At 36.2% G+C, this 22,031-nt stretch overlaps 4 protein-coding genes across 14 annotated transcripts; all 4 read left to right on the plus strand.

The window, feature by feature from the left end:
• On the plus strand, positions 2,765 to 4,274 carry LOC18772658 (transcription factor MYB14). 2 transcript variants are annotated; one of them, XM_007206330.2, is made up of 3 exons: positions 2,765 to 2,986; positions 3,067 to 3,196; positions 3,590 to 4,274. In XM_007206330.2, the coding sequence occupies exons 1-3, from the start codon at positions 2,845 to 2,847 to the stop codon at positions 4,053 to 4,055; spliced, it is 738 nt and encodes a 245-aa protein (XP_007206392.2). In that variant the 5' UTR covers positions 2,765 to 2,844; the 3' UTR covers positions 4,056 to 4,274. The 2 variants fall into 2 exon arrangements, with proteins under 2 accessions (XP_007206392.2, XP_020421204.1); XM_020565615.1 differs by lacking the exon at positions 3,067 to 3,196 and having other exon boundaries at positions 3,495 to 4,274.
• On the plus strand, positions 5,028 to 8,794 carry LOC18773920. The gene is made up of 10 exons (XM_007205625.2): positions 5,028 to 5,547; positions 5,971 to 6,058; positions 6,175 to 6,279; positions 6,375 to 6,452; positions 6,650 to 6,705; positions 7,170 to 7,227; positions 7,825 to 7,950; positions 8,080 to 8,175; positions 8,360 to 8,431; positions 8,571 to 8,794. The coding sequence occupies exons 1-10, from the start codon at positions 5,441 to 5,443 to the stop codon at positions 8,631 to 8,633; spliced, it is 849 nt and encodes a 282-aa protein (XP_007205687.1). The 5' UTR covers positions 5,028 to 5,440; the 3' UTR covers positions 8,634 to 8,794.
• Positions 9,170 to 15,489, plus strand: LOC18772640 (cell division cycle 5-like protein). The gene is made up of 4 exons (XM_007208317.2): positions 9,170 to 9,643; positions 10,027 to 11,724; positions 12,698 to 12,979; positions 14,271 to 15,489. The coding sequence occupies exons 1-4, from the start codon at positions 9,467 to 9,469 to the stop codon at positions 15,156 to 15,158; spliced, it is 3,045 nt and encodes a 1,014-aa protein (XP_007208379.1). The 5' UTR covers positions 9,170 to 9,466; the 3' UTR covers positions 15,159 to 15,489.
• On the plus strand, positions 16,100 to 21,498 carry LOC18775260 (probable low-specificity L-threonine aldolase 1). Of its 10 annotated transcripts, XM_020565608.1 has the most exons (12): positions 16,100 to 16,203; positions 16,481 to 16,595; positions 17,778 to 17,882; positions 18,404 to 18,860; positions 19,458 to 19,569; positions 19,924 to 19,974; positions 20,087 to 20,158; positions 20,259 to 20,391; positions 20,516 to 20,574; positions 20,774 to 20,874; positions 20,994 to 21,060; positions 21,163 to 21,498. In XM_020565608.1, the coding sequence occupies exons 4-12, from the start codon at positions 18,418 to 18,420 to the stop codon at positions 21,202 to 21,204; spliced, it is 1,080 nt and encodes a 359-aa protein (XP_020421197.1). In that variant the 5' UTR covers positions 16,100 to 16,203; positions 16,481 to 16,595; positions 17,778 to 17,882; positions 18,404 to 18,417; the 3' UTR covers positions 21,205 to 21,498. The 10 variants fall into 10 exon arrangements, with proteins under 10 accessions (XP_020421197.1, XP_007205422.1, XP_020421196.1 ...); XM_020565607.1 differs by lacking the exons at positions 16,100 to 16,203; positions 16,481 to 16,595 and adding an exon at positions 17,192 to 17,495; XM_020565611.1 differs by lacking the exons at positions 16,100 to 16,203; positions 16,481 to 16,595 and adding an exon at positions 17,192 to 17,495 and having other exon boundaries at positions 17,795 to 17,882.

A 22,031-nucleotide genomic window follows, 5' to 3' on the forward strand; every position in this document is an offset into this window, starting at 1 on the left:
TACTAATATATATTTATAAAAATAAATATTTGTCAAATCAGAGTCTGTTTCCGGAAAAGAAAAGAAAAAACTTTTAGATCGTATCAAATGAATAGTAAGGCGGCCCTTGGCTTCTTACCTTATCTGTGCTGAGGATTGTCTACTCTGCTACTCCTCCTTTTGAAACACCTGGACCTGGAAGTTGGAACTAGAAAAAAAGAAAAGAAAAGAAAACTGTTCCGTACGTACCGGCTACTGGTTGAGCTTATAATGTGATAAATCATAATCAACATCAAGGAACATCAAGTCATGTCGTAAGAAACAAAAGCAAATTGGCAATTGGTCCAGCATTTAAGCATTTTATTCACTTTAATGTCGTGCTTGTCACTTTCTCCGCGAAGGTGGAGGCTGCCGTGGTCCGACCTTTTTTATTTTATTATTTTATTTTAGTTCTCTTCTCTAGAGTCTAGAGGCTACAAGTAGAAGATAAGGATAAAGTCCTTCTCCATTTTTTCTTAATTAACAACTATATTGTGGTTTGGCCATTATTCGCCATTATTATGAAAATAAGGTTGTGATCATTCTTTTGACAATGAGAGAAGTGAGTCCAGTCTAGTCCAGTCCAGTGATACAAAGGTATGCATAATGCATAATGCATTGCAATTTGCAAAGGTATGCATCCAATCCAAGTAGACTATGAGATGAGTAGGCGTGCATGCATGCACCCCAAAACCCTGCATCCATCTTTTTTTCTTTCTTATTTTTTCCTGCAATTTTTATCACCATCCTAGCCTAAGATTCCTAACCTTATTATTAATGTTTTTATTTGTTTTTGTTTTTGTTTTTTCACTATGAAATGAACTGAATTAAAAATTACGGATATATGTTTAAATAGTAAAATAGGAGCAACGCTTTTGAGATATGATTCTTCAAGTTAATTAATTAGTGGTTTTAGTTAAAGTTTCGCTTTATTTGGGAATGAATGACTCGCCAAGTCTCTTTTTTCATAAATCAAACGCAACCTAAAGACGATCACGTTAGACATGTGTTTGTTTCGATTAAGAAATTTTAGCAAAAGTTTTGGTTTTAAGCTCACTAAACGATGCAAATTATCCTTTTTCAAATAAGAGAATCCAACCTTTTCTTTGTGGTGGGGGCACTCCAACCTGATTATATGGAATCTTTTAATATTAATAAAATATAATAATGTTTGGTCATTGGTGACACGACTCATATGAGTAGTGACTAGTAATACATATGTTTCTCTCTCCATTATTAACTTTTTTGTCTATCTTTGTAGCTAATGTAAAATCTCAAACTCTTTTTTTTCTAAGAAAAGCATGTTTCTCTTCTCCATTATTAACTCAACTGTTTGATAATTGAATGGATGGGAATAATCCAATCAAAAAAATAGATAGGGCAAGTCACTAATAGTTCATAACATAGCGCATGCCACTTTGGATAAACGTCATGCATCACGTTAAGCATGTCATTATCTTATATTAATCAATAATCTTCCGAGGTTTCATTATTTTAATTTTGGAAAAATGCTCCACGTTAGCTATTAGATCAATTCAATTATTTAGATTCTGATGTAAGCAATTATTTTATTATTATATTAGGTTCATATGTCATTTGGGTCCTAATTACTAATACTATATTTTTATTATAATAAGTGAGGTCATTCTTTCTTAATCATCAAGTTTATATTTTGATCAACGTTCCTCTGACAGTTGGATGATCTTGCTGATATTGAATATAAATAAATAGATTTGATTCATCGGCGACCTCTGGGCTTTCACTTCACCACTTATGTGGATGATCTGGGCTGGGTTGGTTTGATATTCAATAAAAGTTTGGATTTGATGAAGAAAGACAAAAGCCATGAAACAGCTAGTTGGGCTCGTGGGAGGTGTGTCTCCCCCAAAACGCTTGACCCTCGTTTGAATTAAAGACAATTAACGCATGAGTTTAGTTTATGTGGCCAAAAATCCTGTGTCGGTAAAAGCAAAGATTCTGCATAGAAATAGGGAATTGGTATGCATGTATATAATACAGTCAGCCTCCTTTATGCGGCTAGACTTTTCTGAAGGAAGTATAATTGGAGATCTCTTGCCCCAAACATAGTCAAGATCTGGTCTGGGCTATGATTGTCTGCTTGACCTAAGCATTAAAGCGTGTGTAAGAAGGCAGTGTCCCAAAAGAAAATACTACCTACTTTCTGTAATAAAAATGCAAACTTGGTTTGAAGACCGATGGATTAATCAGTTTAATAAGAAGAATGCCTGCTTCTTTTTGGAGATTAAGTTCAACCCAGTGATGCATGCACGACAGTTCTCTTCTCTGCAGATACGACGTATATGCCTGCCATGGTTTCATCTAAGTACGTAATATCTATGAAATACAATTCATTTCACGCTGTGCTGCGGCTGCATAATAAATAAACAAACGTGCATGTTTTTGTTTTCTGTCGCCATATATATATATATATATATATATATGTCGAGATATTGCTAGCAAAGCAGGGCGGCTTTGGATGATCGCTAGTGGCGCATGTTATATTTGACCATTAGACACCAAAAAGTGTTTTTCTAAGTTTTCCAACTCAAACCAAGACGAGAGGAACAATGGCACACGACGAAATGAATTCGTCATTTGCTTTAAATTCAAGAATAAAAGTTACAGTTGAATTGTTCTTCCTTTAGTGATCAACGATGATATCCATAGCATCTCTTCAACTATATATATATTTATTATTATTCTAGTGTTATAGTGGTGCATGCGTTGCGTGTGAAGAGAGGAAATTAACCAAAAACCAGGGTTATATATATCGGACTGGCTAGCTAGTAGCTGGTTAACTATTTGATGAGAAAAATGGTGAGGGCTCCTTATTGTGAGAAGATGGGGCTAAAGAAGGGACCGTGGACGCCCGAAGAAGATGATACATTGATTGCTTACATCCGACAACATGGCCATTTTAATTGGAGAGCGCTTCCAAAACAAGCAGGTCAGTATAAATTATCTACTAATTAATATATATGATTTTTTTGATATAAATAATATATATATATATATATATATATATAGGTCTGTCGAGGTGTGGAAAGAGTTGCAGACTTCGGTGGTTTAACTACTTGCGGCCAGATATTAAAAGGGGAAATTTTAGCAAGGAAGAAGAAGAAACCATCCTCAAGCTGCATAAACTTCTTGGAAATAGGAGCGTACACTACTCATCATCATCTCTTATTATCTGCTTCATTATTAATTCGATATATTTATATATATATATATCATGTAGTGAACATTATAATTATCATTAGCTAGCTCCAAAAAGTTGATATATGATATATGATATCAAACATTATTGACCACTTAATTAATTTTCCTCTAACTAGACTCTGTCACAGATACACAAGTTATGAAATGGACTAGTTATATGTAATATGTTTTGCTGCAGAAGATTTTATGCTTAATAATATGCCTAAGTTGATTATCCAAAGTAATTACTTTTTCAGGGCAATCATTGGATTGGATCGAAGAAACAATCAACAACAACAAGCGCTTTGGTTTTGCTTGGAAACCCATTTAGTGTTTTAATTGTTATGTACAGATGGTCTGCCATCGCATCAAGATTGACAGGCCGGACAGACAATGAAATAAAGAATTTATGGCGCTCTCACTTGAAGAAGAGAGTTGAACAAGAAAGTCAAGTACCTGCAGCAGCCCTCCTAACCAGAAGCATTAATAATATCATCCCCCTCAAGAACGGAGACCAAAGAATTCAATGTCCTATCCAATATGCACCAACAACCCTTTTTAGACTTGATGATGATCTTCATAACAAGTTGTTGTCAAAACGGACATGTAGTTGTCCAAATATTATTAATGCAGATCCAGGACTTCAGCCTCCTTTCTCTTCTTCTTCTAACTCTACCGCGGGGCAAATCATGAAAAGGGAAGGATCCAAGACCCATGAAGACATGGATTTTTGGTACAGCCTCTTTATGAAAGCTGGAGGGACATCAACAGTAGCTCTGCCAGTCTGCCACTGCATGATGGAGTTTAGTGCAATTTAGTTTTCTTTTTCAATTCTTTGTTTTTCCCCCCACAAAAGAAAGCAGAGGAGAGTTGGCATTCTTGGTTTCAGTTTTTGAAGGTGGTGTTAATTAATTATATATATATATAGCTATTGAAGGATACCTCAAATTAGCTTATTTGAAGGATACCTTTGTAGGGCCCACTCTGTATTGTATTTCACTAATCCAAATCGTCTCTTTTGTAGATACTCATTCAAAGATCATCTCTACAAAAAATAACTTGAATCTGATATCATTTGACCACTCAATTGAATTATTGAAATTTTAGTACTTTCTTGAAGCACCGTGTTCATTGATTTTGCAGGACATAATTGGATATCGAAACAGTTTCCGAATTGTCTATTTTTTTTCAAGGATGATCGAAGAATATAAACTTAAAAAATAGATGGTTTCGATCGTTGAAAAAAATTTGTAGGGGACCCTAAAGGGTGTCTCTCAAATAAAATTATTTGAGAGATTCCTCAATAGAAGGGGACTGTATATATATAGCGAAAGACAGAGAATGGTAAAACATTCAAAATACCAGAAAATGTCATTGGTTAATGCAAACATTAAGAATTGAAATTATTAATTAAATGAAGATAATATGGTAAATTCATACTTTTTCATATTTAAAAAAATTAAAATCAAAAGAAAAATCAGATAATAGATCCTATTTTTATGGAACACAACTATCCATTATCTTTTTTAATTCTAAAATAAATTAAAATTTTTTAAAAAAAAACCTCTCGTAGGCGTGTGCAGAGAGACTAGTATATATGAATAATAAATGCAATATTGTACAATAAACAAGACAAAAAGAAACTAAAACTTTATATTATTTCAAGTGGAGCAAAATAAAACAAGGCATATGTGATCAAAATTCATAAGCTAAAAGGGTTGTAAAATTAATAAAAAATAAATGCAAAATTCATTTTAATTTTTAAAAGAGATCATTTATATTCTCCCCAGATATATAAAAGTTTTCAAACCCAGCATTAGCATTCATGTATGTAGGCCTGAAAACATGCACAAAGGTACTATAGGAAAACGAAAATAAAAAAATGTTACTGAAGAAGTTTTTTTGATGCAGAGTTACTGAAGAAGTTAAAATTTACATTACAATTTACAAAAGAAAGAAAAAGGGCCGTTTTCTTGACCCAAAAAAAAAAGAAAAAAAAGAGGGCCGTTTTGGTTAAAAGAATTCTAATTTCCCAACCCTGTTATCCAAACAGAAAATTCCAATTCCAATTCCAAGACCCAGTTTCTCCCATTATCAAGCCCATTCCAGTAATACTTCTCTATCTTTCTCACACCTCAAAGCTCAAAACCCTATAAAACCCTGAACCCATAAATTCAAACTAAGCTCATTTTCCACAGTGCAAATGGCTTTGGCAATTTCTCATGCTTTTCACTGCCCCAAATTGCAGTTTTCCCAGAGGAATTTCCGCCCTAAAGTCCCAGACTTAAGGTTCCAGCCTTCATTCTTCAGGTAATTTAATTTAATCACTTTGTTGGAAACCTTTGTATGCCTCATTCTTTTGAGCCGTTTCTCTGCGTTTGGTTGGTCGGAAAACTGAGATAAGAGTTGGTCAATAGAACGTTCAGTTTTTCGAGGGTCGAATGCTGAATTTTATGTAGATATTTTTATAGTTAAGAAATCATAGAAGTCTGTATGTAGTAAGGTTTGGTTGAGAAACTGCCGGAAACTAGGGGTAGAGTTACAGAGCATTGTAGAACTTTTTTGAAATTTCATAAATGTAAACTTATTCTTAGTTGTTGTTTTATTTATTTAATGGGTTTGTGTGGATAATAACGCTACTACAATCATCCAACAACAACTTTAGTCAGCTTATTGTTCATGCTTTCAATGTATAACTTTAGCAACAGGGTGTTAAACTTATCATATTTCTAGAACAATTCCACAGAATACAAGGATAATTTGTGCGGCTGCGTCTGCAGCTGGAAGTTCTAATCCAGACAGTGACTTAAACCCATATGAGGTAAATTCAGTATGTAAATAGTATAAACCCTTGAAATTGATGTTGCAAGTGACTGAATAAGTGGGTACGCGTTTATGTGTACTTTATTTATTTATTTGTTTTCTAATAACCCCCAGGTTCTCGGTGTGAGCCCCATTGAGGGGTTTGACATGATCAAGGCAGCATATACAAAAAAACACAAGGAGGCTGTAAGGAGCGGTGATCAAGCAACTGCTGCCAGAGTAGGTTTCAACTCTCTCTCTCTCTCTCTCTTAAAATATTTGGTTGCAACCACCTCATGAACTATATTCTTATGGTTACATAATCATTTATGTAGCTGGAGAAAGCATATGACAAAGTCATGATGGCACAGCTAAGTAATAGGAAGAAAGGGGTGACGTTTGGTTCCTTCAAGGTACATGCAGTGATACTTTATTTTCTGAATTTTCTTCCATCAAGGTATTACGCGCTTCTCAATTTTATCTTTGCAATAATTCCAATTTCAGGTTGAATAATTATCAGCTGCAACATAACAAGAAAAGTTTATTATCATCCTTTTTTTCTTCTGCCTTGTACTGATGATTCCTCATATATTTTTTTTCAAAATTGCAGGTCTCAAAGGACATAAAATATGCTGATAAGCAACCAATTGTACCATGGGGGCCTAGGTTTGTCTACGAATCATGTGACTCCTAATTAGTAGCATAGAAAATAGTGTTGTTGAGAAGATGCATATTAGTGGCTGCTGATTTTGATACTTGGTTAAGCATGCATTCTATTATATGAAGCAAAGAGTAGGTTACCCATGCGTTAGCTAGAGGCTGGTACTTTTGCAGTGTAAATCTCATGCGGACCTCTGGCAATGATGCCACTCACTTGTCATCTCATGACAATGCTGGCTGTTCTTATGAGCCCTCAACATGGACAATGCTATAACTATTCAGAATTTTTTATATATTCTGCATTGGCATTTTTGTGAACATGACTTAAGGCATGCCATTTTTCAATTAAAATATGAAATCGCTTTCATGTCTTTTCTCCATATGTGATGTATTGACTGTTTTAACAGGATATAAGTAGTCTAGTGGTGGCACTGTATGTTCTAATCTATGGACTTCTAATATGTTTATAGGTTCACCAAGTCTACTGTACAAGATATGCGCATCAACCTGGCAATATCTGCTGTATTTGTAAGTAGTGAAGGAATGGTTGATTATCTTTATCCTTTTTCTTTTATTGTTTTGGAAAATAGTCTTTGGTGGATGGTGTTGGTTATGAAACAATTCTCAAAGGCATCTGACTTTCACGAGGTTTTGAACCTTTGCTTACTTTCTGCAGTTTTCTTGTAATTTTGTTATACCTTTGTGGTTTCTAGTTTCTATTACATAGATATTTTAGCCTATGTGGAGAGGATGAGTGATATCTTTGAGAGCTAACCAGAATTGTCCTTTTTGGAGCTAACCAGGATGAGTGATATCTAGTGGCATTAGTCTCCAATTTGTTTAGAGTAGGTTCCAGGTTCAAATCTCCCATGGATTCGATACCTATTTGGCAGCTGATTTGAGCAAAACACCATTTATTTTGTTATGAAATATCAGATTAAGAAGGGAGGGCTACCCTGTGCATGTGGTGTGATTTGCATGGCCATTGTACTTCTGTGATAATTCTTGCCAGGCAGAATTATACGGTCCTAGCACAACTTATATATTTCAGCAAAATAATCATTCATGTTTCCTTTGTTTTTATTCTGCTTGATTTCCTTTTTTTGTACCCTCATCTTTTTGCAGATTGCTTGGCTTCTTATCAAGCGCAATGCTGAATATAAACCCCTGCAGTTTTTAACTTTTGCATTTGTTTATCGGATCTTTGAGAAGTTGAAATCCTTTGAACCACCTGTATCTCCAACATATACAGTGAGTCATATTGCTAAACATAGATTGCCTCTCATTATTTTCATTTTTTGAAAACATTTTCAGGAACTTATGATGAGCTGTATTTACTATTTTGAATTACTTTTTGATCTAATTATGCTATTGATGCAGGAAGATGGTGAGGAGGCAGGGAGAGGACTGCAAATGGGAAAACGGCTGCTTCGTTCTCTTGCCCTAGTGTTTGGCTGTATTGCTGTTGCTTCTCTGGTATATTATCTTGTTTGAATTATTGGTGCCCTAGTGTTTGACTGGGAGGGGGTATAATTTAGGGGATTGAAGTTCTGTTCTGGTTGTTTAATTTGGCTCCCGATCTTAATATTTGGTTATGTTATAATTTCAATTCCTCTTGTTTATGTCAATTTCACCAGTAGTCTTGGTTAATTTCTTGCAGGGATACACCGGTCTTCTGAATTTGATTGAGTTTACGGGTAGCTTTATTCCTGCTGCTCTTTACAATAACCAGGTATTGCTAGTATAAACATCTTTGCATTTATCTGATAGACCTTGTTGTACATTCAAAGAACGTAAATCAATTGTATAATGTTGCACGCTTGGGAAAATCTTTTAATAAACCATTTGTGAAAATCTTTCTGCGCATGCAGGAATTGATAATCACCACAGCAACTGCAGTCATGCTCTACATTCTGGCATCATATTATAGGTGATGAAAAATGTTTGTAAATCGGAGAGACATGCAGCAGCAAGCTATCATGAGCCAACTACTGATGCTATTCTGTAGCAATTTAGCTGTCAAAATTTAAAAAAAATGAGAAATCAATGTTGTAAGTTGAAATTTTGAGAGGAAGGCTGTTCGAATTCGGTTTTATCTTGTGTTGCGTTGTATGAAAATTCCTTTTTTTTGTCTTTTCAAAAAGATACATTACAAAGAAAAATGGCATTTGCGTTATGAAGATTAACAGAACAAATATTCTTGATATATTAAAAAAGAAAAGAAAAAAACAGAAACAAATACTCTCAATCATGCAATCAAAGATTCAAAGGACATGCCAAATGATGGATGCGGATTAGGTCAGTTGGATGGGACAGCAACAACAACAATACGCCATGTTTTATCCAACGATTTTTAAGATTGGGCAAGCCTGTACACGATCTAACAATAGTTAAGCCCATATTTTGGGGACCGGGTCGGGTCGGTTGGGTTAAACAAAACGACAGCCTCCACTTGCCTCCTCTCCACATAAGAGAAGGACATTCTCTCATAAGAGGAGGACATTACTCTCCCAAACAAAAAGGGGAAAAAGAAGTACTATTTATAGAAGCTGAGATTTTACACTGAGACAGAGTTAGCCACCGATTTAATACGAAGAATGGAGGGAAGCGCGCGCTAGGGTTTAATCAAATCCGATTATCACCGATTCTTAAACCCAAGGAAGGGTTTTTCCAGTTTTCTTCTTCTTCGTCTTGTCCTAATTGAAAAACCCTAGGATTTTCTATCAATCGTATCAATTAGTGTGTGAATTAAAGAAACTAGGTCAAGATGAGGATTATGATCAAAGGAGGTGTGTGGAAGAACACCGAGGATGAGATCCTCAAGGCGGCGGTCATGAAATACGGGAAGAACCAGTGGGCTCGAATATCGTCGCTCTTGGTTCGCAAATCGGCTAAGCAGTGTAAGGCTCGCTGGTACGAATGGCTCGACCCCTCCATCAAAAAGGTAATATATTGTTTTATTATTATTGTTATTACTATCACTTTTGTTCAGTTTGATGTTTGGTTACTGAAGAAATAGAGGAGATTGTGAAAACTTGTAATGTGGAGTTATTTAGGATTTGTGTGGTGCTTCTGAAAACTGATTTGGTTATATTTTGATTTTTTCAATCTGCTTGGTTTCTTTCAGTTGTTTAAATATTCCACTTTTTTTTAGTTTGGGTTACCATTACACTGAGATGGGAGCAAAATATGAAATTTGTTATTCTATTTGGTATTTAGTTGTTTTTTCCCCTTACCCTAAGTCTATTTCGCATCCTTTGGTTTGCCTTTATTTTTGTTTTAGTTAGATGGATTTGTATGCTGATTCAATTACCCTGATTCTTGCAGACTGAGTGGACTAGAGAAGAGGATGAGAAGCTTCTTCATCTTGCTAAGCTCATGCCTACACAATGGAGAACCATTGCCCCAATTGTTGGTCGTACACCATCCCAATGTCTGGAGCGGTATGAGAAACTGCTTGATGCAGCCTGCGTTAAGGACGACAACTATGAACCAGGTGATGATCCACGGAAATTGCGCCCTGGAGAGATTGACCCCAATCCTGAGTCAAAGCCTGCTCGCCCAGATCCTGTTGATATGGATGAGGATGAGAAGGAGATGCTTTCCGAGGCACGAGCTCGGTTAGCAAACACTAGAGGCAAGAAGGCCAAAAGGAAAGCCAGGGAGAAACAGCTTGAAGAGGCCAGAAGGCTTGCTTCACTACAGAAAAGAAGAGAATTAAAAGCTGCTGGAATTGATACTAGACAGCGAAAGAGGAAAAGGAAGGGAATAGACTACAATGCCGAAATTCCCTTTGAGAAGAAGCCTCCTCCAGGCTTTTATGATGTTGCTGATGAAGATAGACCTGTGGAACAGCCTCAGTTCCCTACGACCATTGAGGAACTTGAAGGGAAAAGAAGGATTGATGTGGAAGCGCAGTTAAGAAAGCAAGATATTGCAAAGAACAAAATTGCTCAAAGGCAGGATGCTCCCTCAGCTATTCTACAAGCCAACAAGTTGAATGATCCAGAAACAGTTAGGAAGAGATCAAAACTGATGCTTCCTGCACCCCAAATTTCAGACCATGAGCTGGAGGAAATTGCAAAGATGGGTTATGCGAGTGATCTTGCAGGGAGTGAAGAACTCACAGAAGGGAGTGGTGCAACTCGAGCTCTTCTTGCAAACTATTCCCAGACACCAAGGTTGGGAATGACACCTCAAAGAACACCTCAAAGAACACCTTCTGGAAAGGGTGACGCTATCATGATGGAAGCAGAAAATTTGGCCAGGTTGAGAGAGTCTCAAACACCGTTATTAGGAGGAGATAATCCAGATTTGCACCCATCAGATTTTTCTGGGGTCACTCCTAGAAAAAAGGAAATTCAGACACCAAATCTGATGCTGACTCCTTCTGCAACTCCTGGAGGTGCGGGTCTTACACCTAGAATTGGCATGACTCCAACAAGGGATTCTTTTGGCATGACTCCAAAGGGGACTCCCATTAGGGATGAGCTCCGTATCAATGAAGAAATTGATATACATGATAGTGCAAAATTGGAGCAACGAAGAAACTTGCAATTTGGTTTAGGCAATTTACCACAGCCGAAGAATGAGTACCAGATAGTCATGCAACCAGTTCCAGAAGATAATGAAGAACCCGAGGAGAAAATTGAAGAAGACATGTCTGATAGGCTAGCTAGAGAAAGAGCTGAGGAAGAAGCACGCCAGCAGGCGTTACTTAGGAAGAGATCAAAAGTATTGCAGAGGGAGCTCCCCAGACCACCAGCTGCCTCATTGGAATTTATTAGAAATTCCTTGACAAGAGCAGATGGAGACAAGAGTTCCTTTGTTCCTCCTACTTCAGTTGAGCAGGCTGATGAAATGGTTAAAAAGGAACTTCTTAGTGTACTGGAGCATGATAATGCCAAGTATCCACTTACTGAGAAAGTAGACAAACGGAAAAAGAAAGGTGCCAAGCGCAGTGCTGGTGGACCTAGTGCTTCTGTCCCTGTGATAGAAGATTTTGAAGAAGATGAAATGACAGAGGTGTGTTTTTAGTTCCTTTTATATGTCATTGCTTTCATAATGCCACCTTCATACCGACACACATACATACATGGAGGTGTTGGTACTGTCTTCTTTTATTCAATTTATTAGGTACTGTTTCATATGTGCCTGGGTTGACAAAAATCTAATCTTGTTTAAGCATTATGTTTTGTTATGTAGCAAAGGGTTTGCTAAAAAGCAGCTGTATGAGTATTTAGTGGAGTAAATTTTGACTTCTTACTTTAAAATACGTGTGTGTAGTTATGTACTTCTATATGGATATGATAAAAGATTTGTTCCCCCAAATTAGTGTAGTGAGATCTGATGTGTGTTGAGACAGACTGAGACTGAAGTTTGACAAACTATTAGTATTGAAAAGGTGAAGCAATAATGTAAACTTAAAATGAGATTGTACCAAGAGTCCTAAACACGGGTGTACATAATAGATGGTCATTTCAAAAAGATCTTTTAAAAGTATAGATTGATGAATTTAGACTCCTTAGATAGTTTGCAATCAGTTGTTCGCTGGGGCATGATGAAATTATACAAGATGTTCAATTCTTTGTGTTGACTGTTTTTTTATTCATTTCGACACAGTGTCCTTCATTTTTCTAGACTGCCTTTGAGCAGGTCTAATGATTATATATCTGCATATTGTTTATGATCTCCATGTTGTAAGTTAAACTTAAAATGAGATTGTACCAAGAGTCCTAAACATGGGTGTACATAATAGATGGTCATTTCAAAAAGATCTTTTAAAAGTATAGATTGATGAATATAGACTCTTTAGATAGTTTACAATCCGTTGTTCACTGGGGCATGATGATATTATACCAGATGTTCAATTCATCGTGTTGACTGTTTTTTATTTTATTCATTTTGATCCAATGTCTTTCATTTTTCTAGACTACTTTTAAGCATGTCTAATGATTATATATCTGCATATTGTTTATGATCTCCATGCTGTAAGCAGGCTGGTTCAATGATAAAGGAAGAGGCTCAGTATCTTCGTGTTGCAATGGGCCATGAAGAAGAATCCCTTGATGAATTTGTTGACGCACACAAAACTTGCCTAAACGATCTCATGTACTTGCCTACTCGTGGTGCTTATGGTCTATCAAGCGTTGCTGCAAATATGGAGAAACTTGCGGCATTGCAGAATGAATTTGAGAATGTGAAGAAGAAGATGGAAGATGATATCCAGAAGGCAGCAAGCATTGAGAGCAAAGTTAAAGTTCGGACATATGGTTATGAGGTATGATTCTGTCTTGTATAATGCTTGCTGATTTTATTTTATTTTGGTTATAGGAAGAGTTTTATATTGTTAGAGCAAGGCCTCTGTGTGCATTTTTTTCCACACATGTTATGGAAATTTCTTGTTCTTTTATTCTAGCATACGTTTACCATTGTTAGTTTCCTTTGAGAACCAAAGTGGTGCTCCAATGGAATATTCTTTTGCCCTCCCTCCCTCCCTCAAGCCTATGGTTACACAAATATGCTACTTTCTATTCTTGTTTTGCGATTCAGTGATCATATGTGACTTTCAAGCTTAAGTGATGCAGGAGCATCTACGAAGTTCTTTAAGATTACTTAGGCTCGTTAGTGAATTGGGCTAGGGTTCTAGTTTCTTTAAATTAATAGTTACTTCTTTTGTTTTCCTAGGACTAGGATTTTTTTTATTTCCTGTTTTGGTTTTTAATTTCCTTTGTCAATTAAGTTTTCTTTATTCTAGTATAAATAGGCTATTAAGAGACTCTTTATGCAGTTTTTTTAATCAATATATCAATATAATTTCAGACTTTAGTCTATAGAGTTTTCTTTGGGAATTTTGCCCTAGAACTCAATTTTCTTCGTTCCAACTTCAATTATACTGCTGTATCCTTCTATTCTCTGTATTTTTGGGATGTTTGGGTCACTGGGCAGCAGCTTATAACCGCTGCTCTGCATTATTAAGGTACAAGATGCTTGCAATTGATAGGCTGGGGTTTGTATAATAAACTTTTAAAGCTTAAATTAACAGAATTGTATGCAGAACTTCTGAAAAGTGTAACAAAAACCTCATCCAGAGTTGTGCTAAAAATTCATAGGCCTTCCTCTCGTTATCTGAGTATGAGCTCTTGTAATATACAAAACACCCATACTTTAGTAATTATTCAAGTAATTGCTAGTGGACATTGGACTCCTTATATTTTTGGCATTGAATAAGATTCATCTCCATCTGATGTTTTGCACACAACCCAAACAAATGATACTTAAAGTTGCTAAAAATGAAAAGTATCAAAGTATTGATCTTTGGCTGCATTGAGTACCATCATGATCTGGTTAGCGAAGTTTTTCTAACATGTGTGTGTATTTCTTGTGTAATTATATCTCAAGTATAGAAGTGAAACATATTTTATTACAGAATGGTGCCAGGGTCCCTATGCGTAACTGCTTAACCCAACTAATGTTAGATTGAATAAATTAACTGAGAGGTGCATTGCTTTTTAGTTGTGGAAATTGTTTGAAACCAAATTTATTATCTTTTGTCCTTTCTTATTTTCCAGATGCGAGCTAAAGATGGTCTTTGGCCAAAAATTGAGGAGACTTTTAAGCAGATGGACACGGCTGCAAAAGAACTTGAGTGCTTCAAAGCTTTACAGAAGCAAGAAAAATTAGCGGCATCACACCGGATAAATAATATCTGGGAGGAAGTTCAGAAACAAAAGGAGCTTGAGCGAAATTTACAAAAGCGGTATGGGGATCTTGTAGTGGAGTTGGAAAGGGTACAGCATCGTATGGATGAATACAGAGCACAAGCAGAAAAACAAGAAGAAATTGCAGCCATGAATTGTGATCAAGAGTTGGCTGAGGCCACAGAAAATGTGACTGTTCTGCAGACAACTGAGAATCCTGATCCTACAACTGCTTCAGATGAGCTTGGGAGCACTGTTCCTGGTGGTGCATCTAATGGTGAAGCTACAAATCTGCAAATGGATGGTGATAAGGACATTGATGCTGTAAAAGATCGCGAGACAGTGTCCAGCGATGTTAACTTACCTGCTAACATGCCTTCTGCTGTGGAAGGAGAGAATGATCCAAATTCTCAGCTCACTAGCTCAGGTGGAATTCACTCCAGTGGGGTTGCAGCTCAAGACTCTGTTAGCAAAGGAGATAATGTTTCTAACAATCTGGTTGCAACTGAAAACAAAATGGTAAATGATCCTGATGATGGGGTAATTAGTGACAATGTGACAAGTAGTGCTGTAGCCGAGGATCAAAAAGTTGAGATGCGACAGAACTTGACTGAACTTGAAGGCAGTGTTCAAGCAGCAGGGGATGGTGGTTTGGCTAATGGGAGTACCGCCATTGTTTCTATTGAAGGAGAGGTGGAGAATTCAGCTGAAAACGCAGCACCAAATCTAAACGTGTTCAATGTTGAGGAGACAGCATAGTTTGGGTGATGAACTTTTGCTAGTCAAAAACGTTGGTGGATAGGTTCCCAGTTGGGAACCGGTATGGGATTGTCAATCGGAAATTGTTCCCTACTTGATGATTTGGAAGATAATTATTATCGTTTTCAAAATCGTGCCAATCCATATGCTTCACCTGAAAGAACAATTGAGATCGTTTTCTGGTCTTCATACGGTGTAATTGTTATTAGATTGAGGAGCTATTGTTGTTTACCCCCAAAAAAAAAATGACAAGAACAAGAGAGATTGAGGAACTCTTTTTGAAACTCTTTCTTTTTTAGAATATCTACCGTCGATTTCTTTATTATTCTGGTACCTGTCAATTATCTGTATTTTATATTCCGGTATGGCTTCTGTACTCTGCTTGGTCCATTGTATGTCCATAAAAGTATCATCAGTGAAGAGTGAGGTCAACGTATGACATTTGCTATGCCGTCCGCGACATTCAAAGAATTACACACACACAATACCAACGGCATGCAAAGAATTACACACACACAATCTTTGGTATGACTGGACGAGGACACAAACTTTTGGTATGACTGGACGAGGATTTAAATCTAGAATCAATTGGGTAGGAATTGACATTTTTTGATTCTATACTCGAAAGTGGAAATATTAATCGTCTACTTTAATCTTATCGTTCATCTATATTATTTGAGGGTATTTGAGGGTTATACCACACCCCAGTACTACAAGTGCTCGTATCTTTATTCACTTAAGCTAAACTTTCATAATTAATTATTGGGTACTCTCAACAATTATCAGTTTATCCTTAATGACGTTGGATGGTTTCAACAATTATCGACTTATCCTTGTGTTTGAATAATATTATAAGGTATGAAACTATAAACCGAAGCTGGTATTGAATGAAAACATTATTTAGCGGATAACTTTTCCAACTAAGCACAAGGAAGGAAGTCTATTTTGCCATGTTGCTGGATAAGCTCCCACACTTGAAGCTGCCATATAAAAGCTCCCAAAACTCTCTCTCTGTCTAGCTGACTGCCCCTGCCCAGACCCAGAGGTATCATATTGATAGTGGCATATCTCTTGCTCTGTTTTTGAGTTGTAATTGTAGGTTTTCTGTGGTCTGGTTTACCTTCTTTCTTCCACTCAGTGCAGCTTCTTCCTGGTTGAGTAAATAAGAAGCTGATTCATCTGAAAAAATTGCAAGTATAAATTTACTTAGAATGGACCATGCAACCCAACCCAGATAAATTTCCATAAAAAAGAAGAAAAAAAAAACACAGATAAATCATAAACCCATTTTACAAGTGCTTTTATTTTTGTTCTTATCGTAGGAGGTCTTGCTATCGACTAGCCAAAACTTCATTGATCTTCGTCATCTATATCTACTACTCGGCTAAGAAAGAGTAAGAGGCTCCTGCTCTGCTTCCTAATTTATGATTCTGAGAGGTAAGCAAGCCTTGTCCATCTTAAGTCCAAGCTTTTTACGACTTGTGTGATCGTTGAATTGACACGCATATTTCTCCTCCACTTTGTTTCTTTTTTTTCCTTCCTTCTCCACAATCGCTTTTAACAATCTTCTCTTATATAAATAAATAAACCGTACACAAATTTGAATTTCATTAACACAAGACCATGTCACATCTGTAACTTTTACACTGGCCAAAGCAAAGCAATTGTGATCAATCAACTGGCACTTGATAAAACCAGCAAGTCCCCTCACTATTCACTAAAAAATCTGCAATTTATCAATTTCATTGTCTACATCAAATCAGAAAGAAGAAGAAGAAGAAAAAAAGTAGTCTTGGCCCAGTCCCCGCAAAGCCAAGACAAAAGAAGCGTTTTCGTTGCTTCTTTGTGGGAGTGGTCTCATATATGATATATGATGACAATCATGCAAAACTTTCCATCACTTTAAGAACCCAAAATAATATTGGGCCACTTGGATTCCAAATGAACCACACTTCAAAAGGGAAAAAGAAAAACGAAAGAAATAAGAAAGGTTATCTGCAAAATCTTTGGATTCCAAATGAACCACACCTCAAATGGTAAATGAAATTGGGTTGTCAATCAACAGAAAAGAATTGTTGGGTTGGGGCTAAGTCAGGAAACTATTGATATAAGCCTTAGCCAGACACATCAGTTGCATGCATGTTAAAGTTGTCATTTTGTTGGATTGGATTGCATGAGTCAGGACTCAGGACACCATTTCTGGTTGAGATGTTTTCCTCGTGATTCCAAATCACTAAAGTTCCAAGTGGCAACTTGGTGTGTGACTCTGTACAGTGTACACACACTGACTAGTCTGAAGAATACAAATTGAAATTGGCGTGATGGTGGGTTAGGTAGGTAAGGTCTGTTTTTGGAATTTTCTTCCATAGTTTAGTGGGTTCTTCTTGGCCTTACATCATATATAAAGGTTCCATTTTCAATCATTCAACAAGTTTTCTGAATATAATTAAGCTGTCTGTCTCGGATTGCAACTCAACTTTTTCTTGTAAGCTCCTTTTGCATGAAGCCTTTTCTTGTAAATCCCATGTCAAATTTTCTGTGCTGTATATGTATATGTTGATGATGATTAGTTATTTTTGTGGGTTTTGTAAGTAATTTGCACTAACTGCGGCTTTCTAGTTTCTTAAACTCTGCAGTGCCACAATTTAAGGAATAAGGGGATTTCTTTCTTTCGGCTTAGTTTGTTGGAGAGGGAACTTCGCTTGCATATCTCTCTCTTTACATGTAAGCTTAGATGCCTTGAATTTCCTGAAGACTAGTTCAAAGTTGATTGGAATGGTCGTCTTGTGACTTAGAAATGGATTGAAGTTTGGAAATTTTTAATTGGGTCCTCTGTTTTGACCATAAAAAAACTCTCCCATTAGAGTAGTTAGATTGAATTTCGCTTGAATTTAGGGTCAACATAAATGAAAGTTTTTCGCATCAGAGTTTTTCTATTTTGTTTTATTTTGCTATGTTGATGAAGGGATTCGTTTTGCATCGGAATTTTGTTTTTTTGTTGCTTCCAAAACCACACTTCTGTTTGCCATAATTTTTCAAACAACAGAGTTCTGTTCTTTTTCCCCCAAATTCATTCATACTACTAATTGATCATTTTCGTAAAGTACCTAACAATGGTAGCCGAAAACAATTTCTGTAAGTATTAGTTTATATGTCTGCATTTAGGAATTTGATTATGTATTTCTGTCCGGGCAATAGATTATGAACTGATTCTGTGTCTCTCCTTTTGTTCAATTGGGGCTTAGTTTCTTCAGCAAAAATGGTGACTAAAACGGTCGATCTCCGATCTGACACTGTCACTAAACCAACCGAAACAATGCGGGCTGCAATGGCATCTGCTGAAGTTGATGATGATGTACTGGGAAATGACCCAACCGCATTCCGCTTAGAATCAGAGATGGCAAAGATCACGGGCAAGGAAGCAGCCCTTTTTGTTCCATCAGGGACAATGGGAAACCTCATCAGTGTGCTTGTTCATTGTGACATTAGAGGAAGTGAAGTAATTCTTGGACATAATTCCCACATTCATATTTATGAGAATGGAGGCATCTCAACAATTGGAGGTGTGCACCCCAGAACAGTCAGAAACAACAAAGATGGAACAATGGATCTTGATTCAATTGAAGCCGCCATCAGGGACCCGAGAGGGGAGCTTGTGTATCCGACGACGAGGCTCATCTGCTTGGAAAATTCACATGCAAAGTAAGGATTATCTTATTACAAAAAATAAAATAAAAAATTAACACACATTTAGCTATCTTGCTTGTTGCAGATTACGATTTGCTAACCACTTCATTAGTTTGAGTCATTTTATATAATATCTGGTAGACTCCTACTTTGTGTTCCATGACTAGGGGGTCATTTTATTTTATTTTATTTATGTTATTGGCCTGAGAAATGTTGGGGTGGGAGGGATATCCTTAATTTCTTTTCTCAGTCCCACTTGCATATATGTAGCCAAAGTTGGCTCCTGTCTTTTCTGAAGAATCTTTTATCAACCATGTGTTTGTTTGTTAATGCCCCCACACCCACGTGTTTTGGGGCCTGACTTGACTTCCCTGTATTTGGATAATTAGGAAGAGATTATCATCCTGCTTACATATAACCTGCAACTTTTTCCCTAATAAATTTAGGTTAGTTTATTTCTCTCAGATATTATAAAACTAATTGAAACCAACCTATCAAAGTTGAAGTTGGTTATGATTATTTCTCCTAAATCAGTTATATTTTGTTGCTTAGCCTTTGCTCTATTCTTTATCATTTGTAAAGCCTTGTAAGTGGTATAATTGCCAAATGCAGCTGCGGTGGTAGATGCCTGACTGCAGAGTACACAGACCGAGTGGGAGAAATAGCCAAGGAGCATGGTTTGAAGCTTCACATTGATGGGGCTCGCATTTTCAATGCATCAGTTGTAAGTCAATTTTCACCATGCATTTAGTTATGACTAATGTATACAATTTGGATGATATTTTGTTTCATAATAAATAACAAGGCTATAATCATGTCAACGACGAAACTGATCAATGTAAACGGAAGAGATTGATCTTGATAATTAGATAGACTGAAGTTTAGGCTGAAAAGAAACTAGTTATAATTTCTTTTAGTTAAAGGTTGAACATTGGTTTTAAACTTGATGGATAATGAATGAATTCTGTACATAATGTGGTAGCTTCATTTGTTACTTAGGGAAGGCTTGTTAATATTTTATTAGTTCATAAGAGACCGCAAGTTCAAATGTTATCTTATTCATGGTAAACATGTACAGGCACTTGGTGTTCCTGTTGATAGGCTTGTGCAAGCTGCTGATTCAGTTTCGGTATGCTTCCGATAACTGGCTTTGTTAATTATCTTTATAATGCAGTACAGTTCTGCAGGATTCTCTTACCAATCTTTTTTCCTTTTTTTTTTCTTTTTAAATAATAAACTAGGTATGTCTGTCAAAAGGTATTGGTGCTCCTGTTGGATCTGTCATTGTTGGTTCCAAAAGCTTTATTACTAAGGTATTCTTGAGAATTCATCTCTTAAAGATCAACATCACATCTTTTCTTTTCTTTTTTCCTTCAAAATTTGATTCGTTGCTGTTTTTGCTTCTTACTTTAGGCTAGAAGGCTCAGGAAAACCTTAGGAGGTGGAATGAGACAGGTTGGTATCCTTTGTGCTGCTGCTTTGGTCGCTTTACATGAGAATGTTGCAAAGCTTGAGACCGATCACAAGAGAGCTAAAATTTTAGCAGGTAATTCTCAGTCTACTTGATTGGTTTTGTATACCGAACTCGTTTGGAGGGTAGCCATCGCTTCCTCTCTTCTCAAGCTTTATTCATGGATCTTTTTTTTTTCTTTTTCTTTTGATGAATTCAGAGGGACTAAATCAAATCAAAGGACTAAGAGTAGATATTGATACCGTTGAGACCAACATTGTGAGTATTATTTGCTCAAATTTAGTCTGGCCAGCTCTGAATTTGTTTCTACCATTTACTTTTATGTTCTAACAGATGCATGACGGCTCATGTTAACAACCCTGCTTTCTTTTGTAATTGGAAACTTGTAATATCATATCAGTGCTTCTGATAAACATGGATCATCTCTGAGAATTTATGCACTTTTGCATATGAGCAGATATATATTCATGTTGTAGAGGGGTCAAATATTAGTGCAGAAAAACTACTCATGAACTTGGAAGAACACGGTATACTCATGATGCGTGAGAGCTCGTCAAGGTCTGCATCTTCACCTCTCACTCATCAAACATCTTTATATGCATCAGGCAATGCTAAATTTCCCAGAATGTATAAATTTGATTTTGGAATTTTTAATTTTGTTTTGTTCTCTTGATCAGCGTTAGGATTGTTCTCCACCACCAAATTTCGGCAAGTGATGTGCAATACACTTTATCATGCTTTCAGGTAAACTTAATTAATATCATAACGTTCACATGTTTGCATATCTGCAATTTCTTTTTCTCTTGTTGCCCAAATTTATGTTTCTTTTCTATGTAAATGTTGCAGCGAGCTCTGACTGGAGGCCATGATGAAAATAATGGAAACTAATGGAGATATAGGACAACAACACAAGCTCTCCACCCTTCTCTCTCTGTGTGTCTCCAACATGAGATTTCCATCTACTTCTTTGAACATGCAATAATTCACTCTTTGCCAAACTTGGAAACTTCTCTGTGCTAGTTTCATTTGTAAGGTTTTATGGTGGCAGAATTTATGTATTTTCTTTTCTTTTTTCATGTATATAACATGAAAAATCAAAGTTCCAGTCATCCTGCGTCTTAACATTTGACTTTCTCTATTAAAAGGTATGACTTATAATAATGGAAAGAATTAAAGACCCAACTAAGATAGCCTATAATGGTTTTTTTATGTACCAAGTTTTTCTTTGGAATCTCAATATACCATATTATAAAATAAAATTTAGAAGCAGATTTTGTCAGTATACGGTATATATCACCAGATTCTCAACTATTTTTTGGGGTTGGAAAATACAATTTATTGGAAAAATATCATAAAGTGTACAATAGATCTCAAATTTCAAACAATTACACAAATTTTTTGGTCCAGTTCCGTAGAATTAGTAATAATAAGACCTTTTCCTTATTAAACTTATCCCGCTACGCACCGCTTTGACACGAAAGCTCATCCAAAACATATATCACGTGTACAGAAAATAGATGTATTATTGAAAAATACGTACTTACATGTATAATATGAATATTAAACGTGAAAATGCCAAATTCTTTATATGGATAATATAACTATAGCAAAGTAAAAAAAATCAAAGGAGACAATAGAGACTTGAATAATGGCATAATAGTAATGGATAATGTTCTAAATTACTCTTATCGATAAAAGAAAATCGGGGATTTTAT

Source organism: Prunus persica, chromosome G6, assembly GCF_000346465.2.
Source record: "Prunus persica cultivar Lovell chromosome G6, Prunus_persica_NCBIv2, whole genome shotgun sequence".
Taxonomy (NCBI): Eukaryota; Viridiplantae; Streptophyta; class Magnoliopsida; order Rosales; family Rosaceae; genus Prunus; species Prunus persica.

Bases quoted from the DNA above. Each gene is read 5' to 3' on its own strand.
- LOC18773920 (XM_007205625.2), top strand. From the start codon at position 5,441: ATGGCTTTGGCAATTTCTCATGCTTTTCACTGCCCCAAATTGCAGTTT. The intron at 7,228-7,824 runs GTAAGTAGTGAA...ATCTTTTTGCAG, and splicing joins TGGCAATATCTGCTGTATTT to ATTGCTTGGCTTCTTATCAA. The intron at 8,176-8,359 runs GTATATTATCTT...AATTTCTTGCAG, and splicing joins GTATTGCTGTTGCTTCTCTG to GGATACACCGGTCTTCTGAA.
- LOC18772658 (XM_007206330.2), top strand. From the start codon at position 2,845: ATGAGAAAAATGGTGAGGGCTCCTTATTGTGAGAAGATGGGGCTAAAG. The intron at 2,987-3,066 runs GTCAGTATAAAT...ATATATATATAG, and splicing joins AGCGCTTCCAAAACAAGCAG to GTCTGTCGAGGTGTGGAAAG. The intron at 3,197-3,589 runs GAGCGTACACTA...TGTTATGTACAG, and splicing joins CATAAACTTCTTGGAAATAG to ATGGTCTGCCATCGCATCAA.
- LOC18775260 (XM_020565608.1), top strand. From the start codon at position 18,418: ATGGTGACTAAAACGGTCGATCTCCGATCTGACACTGTCACTAAACCA. The intron at 19,975-20,086 runs GTATGCTTCCGA...ATAATAAACTAG, and splicing joins AAGCTGCTGATTCAGTTTCG to GTATGTCTGTCAAAAGGTAT. The intron at 20,875-20,993 runs GTCTGCATCTTC...TCTCTTGATCAG, and splicing joins ATGCGTGAGAGCTCGTCAAG to CGTTAGGATTGTTCTCCACC.
- LOC18772640 (XM_007208317.2), top strand. From the start codon at position 9,467: ATGAGGATTATGATCAAAGGAGGTGTGTGGAAGAACACCGAGGATGAG. The intron at 9,644-10,026 runs GTAATATATTGT...TGATTCTTGCAG, and splicing joins TCGACCCCTCCATCAAAAAG to ACTGAGTGGACTAGAGAAGA. The intron at 11,725-12,697 runs GTGTGTTTTTAG...TGCTGTAAGCAG, and splicing joins AAGAAGATGAAATGACAGAG to GCTGGTTCAATGATAAAGGA.